General features: G+C 50.2%; 4 protein-coding genes across 4 annotated transcripts; 1 reads left to right on the top strand and 3 right to left on the bottom strand.

The window, feature by feature from the left end:
* Positions 1 to 144: 144 nt before the first annotated feature.
* On the bottom strand, positions 145 to 1720 carry Pmar_PMAR027921 (Eukaryotic translation initiation factor 4H, putative; the record flags this gene model as incomplete). Its single annotated transcript, XM_002773419.1, has 11 exons — positions 145 to 214; positions 265 to 375; positions 420 to 488; positions 534 to 659; positions 695 to 786; positions 835 to 946; positions 1000 to 1056; positions 1106 to 1231; positions 1289 to 1417; positions 1471 to 1583; positions 1634 to 1720. The coding sequence occupies 11 exons, from the start codon at positions 1718 to 1720 to the stop codon at positions 145 to 147; spliced, it is 1092 nt and encodes a 363-aa protein (XP_002773465.1).
* A 223-nt stretch (positions 1721 to 1943) lies between these two features.
* Pmar_PMAR027920 (hypothetical protein) lies at positions 1944 to 2635 on the bottom strand (the record flags this gene model as incomplete). The annotated part of the gene is made up of 5 exons (XM_002773418.1): positions 1944 to 2001; positions 2067 to 2143; positions 2231 to 2330; positions 2374 to 2490; positions 2532 to 2635. 5 exons carry the CDS (start codon positions 2633 to 2635, stop codon positions 1944 to 1946), a joined length of 456 nt encoding a protein of 151 aa, XP_002773464.1.
* A 408-nt stretch (positions 2636 to 3043) lies between these two features.
* On the top strand, positions 3044 to 4630 carry Pmar_PMAR027919 (protein TIS11, putative; the record flags this gene model as incomplete). Its single annotated transcript, XM_002773417.1, has 1 exon — positions 3044 to 4630. One exon carries the CDS (start codon positions 3044 to 3046, stop codon positions 4313 to 4315), a length of 1272 nt encoding a protein of 423 aa, XP_002773463.1. The 3' UTR covers positions 4316 to 4630.
* Positions 4631 to 6725: 2095 nt separating this feature from the next.
* Positions 6726 to 7745, bottom strand: Pmar_PMAR027918 (60S ribosomal protein l7-a, putative). The gene is made up of 6 exons (XM_002773416.1): positions 7625 to 7745; positions 7457 to 7576; positions 7267 to 7412; positions 7110 to 7221; positions 6979 to 7063; positions 6726 to 6925 (listed from the first exon to the last, which is right to left on the bottom strand). Exons 1-6 carry the CDS (start codon positions 7625 to 7627, stop codon positions 6774 to 6776), a joined length of 618 nt encoding a protein of 205 aa, XP_002773462.1. The 5' UTR covers positions 7628 to 7745; the 3' UTR covers positions 6726 to 6773.
* Between the last annotated feature and the right edge of the window lie 13 nt (positions 7746 to 7758).

Raw genomic sequence — 7758 nt, 5'->3', positions numbered from 1 at the left:
AACAGTGGATTCACATACCTTGGTACATACAATCATACTGCCAACCTCACTGAGAGGTCGTTCTAGTGAATTGAGCCCTACACCAATAGCTTCCTCAACGATTAACGAGAGATGACCTGCTACCTCCTCCTCCTTCGTGTAACTCTACTCAGATTCCGACTCGGACTCAGAGTCGCTCAAGCCAGCAAATGCATTGGCAAGAGCACCCTTCACTCTGGAGAAGGGAAGCATACACTGCAAGAGAAGTATGTCAACACAGCCTACTTTTTCGGGCCAGTATCAACAGTGCGAACTACAGCTTCCCGGGGAGCAGCAACCTCCGGGCCCTTCTTCGCTGGACCAACATCCTTGCCCTTTCCTCGCCAATTGCTAGACCTATAGACAAGTCCTCCTATACTGGCGATGAGCGACTACCCTACTTGGTCTCGCCCAATGCATAACGGCTGCCCTTGCCCCCCTTAGTGCCCTTGCCGCCTCTATGAGGTGACCTACGACATGGCTCCTAGCGCCACAGTATAGCCCCTCTTACTTACGTAGAAGAGGCTTCCGATGGAGTTGCCCTCGTGCTCGCCCCACTCCGATGCTTACGATCCTCCTCATCGGTCGTACTAGTCTTGATGCCCAGTCGCTTCTCGCGTTCGGCTCTCCGACGCTGATATCTGATCAGGAACGCACATAGCAACCAGCACCGCACACATCATAGTCGTCGCACTCAGCCTCGTCCCTAGGCTTGGCATCACCGAAAATACTCGTTCGCTGACGGCCAGCAGCGTCCTCGCGGATTTCCTGACAACGCTACTCGGCGAGTTCTTTTTCTCCCACACCATGGACCACCTCAATGGGCTTGCTCCTGGGCAACAACTGCAGTTTCTTCCTTTCGTGATGCTCAGCCTCCTCAGCAGCAGAAGGGCGCTCGAAACTCTCACGGTTGTGGGTTTCCCGATAGCTAAGATCAGTACCCAAACTTTAACAACATCTCGCAACGCTAAGTGCACTCACCTATCTCGACCACCTCTACGGAGCTCACGGTCATCACGACGAGGGCCACGCGGCTCACTGAGACACGACCAAGCTGTTCCAAGTTTCTCGTAAGGACACTCACTACCGAGAACGTCTGCGCGGCTCTCTGCGGTGCTCCTCAGCAGAAACCTTGATAGTGCGGCCACCAAAATTCGAACCATTCATCCCGAGAGCCGCCTCATAGTCCTCCACTGTCGCGAAATCGAGATAACTGAGCCATCAATGCTAGTCATCTCACCCGCCCCTCCCCTCCCGTATAAGCTACTACCCAAAGCCCTTCGATTTTTTCGTCTCTCTGTCCATGATGATGCGGACACCAACAGGAGTGATGTTCCTGTCTAGGAAGAAGAACCCGAGCTCGTCCTCCGAGGCACTATAGGGCAATCCACCAACGTAACTATAAGGAGAAAACTCCGCTTAGTTAGCCCCTTCCTAGTCGCCACCACTTACACAGAGAAGGTCTGCGGTGTCCCCATACCAGTAGGAATATGCTCCTCAGAAACGCCGTCTTGATGAGCATCTGCCGAACCCTCCAGCGAGAAATGCTCATCACCAGGGATTTCCTAAACCGCGAATGAGGCCCGATATGTACATGCCCAAACTGATTGATTACGGGAGCAGCCGCAGGAGACCAATCTGGAGAAAGGTCGGCCGATTCGTCGGCCCAGTTTGTTGCCGACTTCATCACTGGAGACGCCATGGGTAAGGGGAGTAACTACATATTGATAGTATTATTCCTTGGGAACGCCAAGGCGATACCCATGCACTCTCCACAGAGTGCAGGCCCCCCGAGCTGCTTGTGAGCAACCAAACAATGGTGGTGGTGGCTGTATCCAACAATCACATGTAACAACATGATTCAAAACACACAAGTCATTTGGAAGATATAACGACCAAAAAGGCCGACGTCACAGACGTCCTTTCTAGAGGTTGACCAGCTCAGTCATCCCGAGCCTGGCCGGACCGCCTCCCGAGCAGATACTAAAATGGACAACAGGATGATCACGATGAGGATCTATGTATACTATACATTGTATAGTAGCTACTGACTTCTCTCACTCTTAAGCTCACGTATTTCCTGAGCTCTTCTTGCCTTCATAATTTCACTTTTTCTTCGGGCCATCTGAACCACACACACAGTGGGAGCAGCTTTGGTTGATCCGCGGTCGAATACGAGTAGATGTATAAAAAATCGACGGAGAAAGCGAACTTGATAAATTTCCATCTGCTGCTTCCTGTACGCCATGCGTTCCCTAAGCTGTTCCGCTCGGTCCATCTCCCTTTCCACAACGTAGAGCTTTTGACGGTACCTGAATTCTCTCCACTAGCCAGCAACGGGTGGGTGGACCTTACTCGACCATTGATATGAGGCTACCATCGTCAGCCATCAAGCCCATGTTGTGGAAGTGGGCACGAGTAGCAGGGGACGCCCAGAAATCGTCGAGGTTGCGGTCCCTTAGGGCGTCGTACCTAGTAATGATTGACCCTCAAGGAGCTCCCAATGGACGTACTCGGGAATAGGTGCTGAGTTGCCTGATACGTGGAATCCCGCTGCCCTAGCTCGCAACGCCCTGTTAGGGGTAGAAGGCCGTAGGGTCTTCTCCCAAGCAGACATTGAGCCTATAAGGCGAACACTGCTCCTTGAAGCGTTCCTTAAAAAGGAGGAATTCCTTACACTACTTCCTTAAGGTGCGCCTTGAGGGGCGGTTCGAAGGTTACACCGAAACTCAGAACACATTCCAGAATGCAAAGCACCAAAATCGCGTTCAGAGAACAGCCCAATTCTCGATTCTAAGAATACTTTCTGGAGTGGATTCCGGCGGAGTTCTCTGAACACCCCGTCGAAGTTTTTGTCGGAGAATTCCGAGTGATGACAATCTTCACATGTCATCACTCGGGGAGAGAGGCATCTTGCAATCTTGCTCACTTGCAATTTCTCCAAGCTTGTTTAGAATGTGCGTGCTAAGGTGCCGGTACGTCCAACATCGCTCTGCCTAGTAGATTTACTAGTCATCTCATTCGTATGACAGTACAGCACTCTAGAGGGCAGACTAAGCTACCAGGGGTTGGTGGCTTCACCACGACGAGGACCAGCAGTGAATACGCTCGCCCAGTCGTCGATGGTGATGCTTTTGAGGTCAACCCAAGTAACGTGCCAACTCCTCCGAGCTCTCCTGAATCAAGATCCTCCCAAGATGAAGGGAAACTGGGAGGTCGCAACCGCGAGGTCTTCAGCAAAACGCGAATGTGTAAATTTTTCTTGCGAGGCCAATGCAAGCACGGTTCGGACTGCGGATATGCGCACGACTGGAGCGAGCTGAGGCAGGCCCCTGATCTCCGGAAGACTAAAATGTGTCAACTGTACCGCAAAGGGCAGTGCCCTAACGGTGCTGATTGCGCCTATGCACATAGTCGTGACGAGCTCAGGGCCACTGCTGATGTTTATAAGACTTCCCTTTGCCGTTTTTGGATGAACGGTTCGTGCAATGCTGGTTCGAAGTGCCGACATGCACATGGTGCTCATGAGCTCCGTACTAGAGTCCCCACTGCGGCTGGTACGGATGCTGTCTTGACCGCTTCTACTACTAACCGTCTGGCCGAGGTTGCCGCCGCTAACGAGGATCCCGACTTGATGGCTACTGCCGCTTCTTTAGCTGCCTCTCAGAAGGCTGCTCTGGGGAGCACTATGGCCATGAATGACTACTTGGAGCAAGCTAATTTGTTAGAGCAGATAGCGAAGACTCTCGAGCAGCTCAATGAGACTACTGGCAGTAGCGGCTTCACTGCTGGTGATGAGGTCACTCTCAGGCTACGTTCATACACTGGCGGCAGAGATATGGTTGCTGCTTTATTAGATGACCCGCCAGTGGAGGCCCCTAGTGTTACCAACACTCTCCCTACTGTACCGATGCCTGGCTTGGATGTTGCGGCACCGGTGTTCGTCCCTCGTAAATCTATTAGTTCAATAAGCAACGAGCAGCTGCAGCAGCTTCAGTCGATTATCGAGGAGGCCGGTTACAACCTACCAAGTGCCGCCGCGACAACTCCTTTGAAGGGCCCGGCCGCCTCTCCAGATTCTGCGTTCGCTCCTGCTGTTGCTGATAGTCGCCCACGTGGTTTCAGTGGTTGGAAACCTTATGAACCTTCTAATGTGAATTCTCGAAGACTAAGTCAAATAGCTACGATCCTTGAAGCTAAGAGGAGACTCTCTAGCTTTAGCTTGGCCCCACCTGGTGTCATGCCTGGTCAGAATCTCCCTCCTATGCCAAGTCCCAATAGGGGACCACTGGCTTAGTACAAACGTTCGACATACCCGGAAGCCTGCTTCTAGCAGTTTTAAGGATCACTAGCAACTACTCTGTGAACAGCTAGTGTCAGTTTCCGTGGTATCTTACCAGGTATCTGCGCTATATGTGATAGAGTCTTTATTCCCCTGTGTATGTTATCAACTCGACACCAGGTATTAGACCATTAAAGTTGTTATGCGGTTCAGATTTTCTAATGCTGTGAAAGTCGTTGTTGCCATTATTACTGCTGTTGACAACAGCCTGTTGTTATACTGGGGATCCATATTGATTTCTAGACTCGACAGTAATGTTGATTACGTACCAGTTATATTATATAACACCTATTCGTTTAAGGTGAATGTGCTTCGTGTTAGATAGAGAGTAATCGTTATAAGGCAGAGGCCCGTCAGAAGCCGAGTTACGTTTTGGTCAGTATCGCGTCGTCAGTCGTGGTTGAAGGGGATTGTTCTCAAGTTTGTTACACCTTTTCCCGTGCAAGTTTGACAAATGCGCACGCAACTATGTCAGTGTCACATCCAAAAATGACAATACATATTCATATTTGACACAAACAAGAAATATCGGCAGTAAGTTTGACAAGAGGTATTCATCTTTGACACACCCTTGATTTATTGAGTTCAACATTGACACTATCTCATCCAAGAATGACAACACGCGTTCAACTTCGATAATACGAGTCCAACTTCGACAATACGCGTCCAACTTCGACAATACGCGTCCAGGTTCGACAATACGCGCCCAAGGTTGACACTTTGACACCTTAAATGCGGCGTTTGCTAAACTTGCACGAGGAAAGGTGTAGATATGTGACCATACGAGAATTGGCAAATCTTGCATTGTGTGATACTCAGCGACATATAAGGAGGGGAAGAACGGATCTCGCAAGGATAGGCCAGCTAAGTGTTAGTGAAACTTCTCTTATTTTCTCCTCGGTGTATCGATTGATAAGATAACCACAAGTTTCCCTATAAAGTCGGCAGCCGAGGTTGGAGTCCATGAGTATGAATCAACGTGGAAAAGCCTCGAAGGTGATGGAAGCTGCTGTATTCTTGTGCCTGTTGAGGGGTCCAAACAGAGGGGACCATCCTGGGCACCGGAGTGCCACCATCCAAGGCAAACATAAGGGATTGAGTTGATCCAAGACAAATTGAACCAATCAATTACAATGTCTGTTGAGCCCAATATCGTCGGTTGATCCTAGAAGGTATTCATGCTCTACTTTATTCCAAGACGTGAGGAAATGATGTCCAGAGCAAACGGTAAAGCGCATGTTACAGTGTACTCCTTGGGGAAGGAAGCTTGAGCTGAGGTACAGCGCAACAGCAACAAGTAAGCTGAGATAAGGCGAACAATACTCATGCGAGTGGTCCCTTCATGAACTGCTGGTCATACACTTCATTATGTTGTGAGCATCGCTCTATCAGCAGCAGAACAGTCGTAGGACAGCTATAATGGTGGCACTGAGTGCCGGGCACTTTGACCGTAATCTCACACAAAGGGTTCCTATGACAGAGTGATTCAACAGATCCCAGGCCGAATCAGTAAGCCTGAGTCGCCACTGCAGCAGATATCTCCTCGACTCCCCAACCCATCGCCGGTAGCCGCTATCGTCGGTAATTTATCATCCATCTCCCTGTTCAGTCCATCCTGCTGTGGACTGCCTGGTTGTGTACTCTTCTGGAGGATATGCTACTGGGCAACCTTCTGATGAAGAATATGGTCTTCAGAGAAGCCCTCGATGATCTGTGATGGGGCTACGGAGTTCAAATCTCTTCGGAACTCAGAATCACGCCAAGCCGTGTATAATCGTCTCGAAGGATTGATTATAGGTAACTCAGAGATTGAGAGGGCCAAATGAACAGCAAGCTGTGACTACGGCTAGGGGATGGGAGGAGGTGTACGGCGATGGTGGTTGCCTACAAGAACTGACCAGGAACGTGCACAGCTGCGGGTTCAGTGGAGGCTCTAGGCAGTCTCCTACTAACCATTCAGCAGAGAGAAGGAGCTTGATCAGTTCATGAAATGTCCATCATTGAAGACCGAGCATCAGAACCTCTAGCATACAAGGAAGATCCTCAACCAAAAGCGATTGGATAGTGTTCATATTGAGATCGTATACGCGCAATGTAAGGACGCGTGACGTTAAGCATGTGGTAGAGGACGACGCTCTTTTTATGACGCCTCCTGAATCGGGTGGAAGGGCAAAGAGGATCATAGTCTACGACATTATTACAACAGACTCTCGTATGAGCGGTGGTAAAATCGTATAAGAAGAACCTCGAACCTGCTCATGATGAGTTAATCATTCATGAGCCTTCCAATTGCATAGAAGGCGAAGTGCTCCCACAACTGGTGAAACTCAACATCTCAAAAGTGAAGGAGAGAAACGTTACTACGTCGGCGATTGTTGTTGTTACGGTAAACGAGAGTGGCGTAGGAATAAATTTACAATGTCTTGTAGAGCATGTTGTCCATTCTCTTGACATAACCCCATACTATCTTTGAAGTCGGCACGTTAACATCCGCCTTACGAACATCACCCATGGTGAAGGATACCAACAGGGAGAGTACACGCCTCAACTTGTCGAGATTAGGACCTGACCAGCTGCCCCGTGAAAAAAGCAAACACGCAAGCCGAGAGTGTTAGTACTCTCTCCAGCATTGCCAGCCTTCACAACGTCAACGATGTCCTCCACAGAGAGGATGTTAATGTCACCGAGAGCCTCCTCAATAACCTATGAAGCACCGACTCCTACTACACGAAGATTCTATTTGTCCCACCAAGTTGTTCGTAAGCAACTCGTAGCCCTCACCAGCCTTGGACTGGATGTAGGCCTTCTTATGAAGGAGATCAGATATCGCCTTGGGGGAAGGGACGCCGTAGTACACGAACCTGAGCACATGTTGCACAGGAAGCACCTGCCCGTGATAGAATTACGTTTCGCATATGCGTAGGAGTTCGCGGTTCTCGAGAGAGTCCTCGAGGAACATGGCGTGGCCGTACTTCCGTAGACCCATCTTGCGGAGGGCCTTGAGCACTGTGGCTGAAGGGGATCGACGATCGTTGCGGACAACGAGGAAGACCTAGAAGTGGCAGTACTGCAACAGCGTCGTACCAACACCCGTACCCTGCCAGGGATGACGTCACCCAAGACCGCCATACGTTTATTCTTCTGCTTGGTCACCTTGGCCCTTCTACGGTCCATGAGCCTCTCCCGAGCCTTCACGACCAAGGAGTTGGCCGAAATCTGACAGGCTACCGATGCTGCCCATGATGATGACCAGGACTATGCTACCATCTTAGCAGCTTTTCCTAGACGCTTCTTCTCGAGCTTCTGCTCCTTCACACGGCGCTGTCGGGCAGCCAACGCCTTCAAATTCCGGTCCCTGCGTTTGATAACGGCCTCGGCAACCTGACCAAGGCAAAGTT

The sequence above is a fragment of the Perkinsus marinus genome, assembly GCF_000006405.1.
Source record: "Perkinsus marinus ATCC 50983 genomic scaffold scf_1104296958914, whole genome shotgun sequence".
NCBI classification, from domain to species: domain Eukaryota; phylum Perkinsozoa; order Perkinsida; family Perkinsidae; genus Perkinsus; species Perkinsus marinus.
The sequence above is the reverse complement of the archived record's forward strand: the minus strand, read 5'-3'. Positions and strand labels throughout refer to the sequence as shown.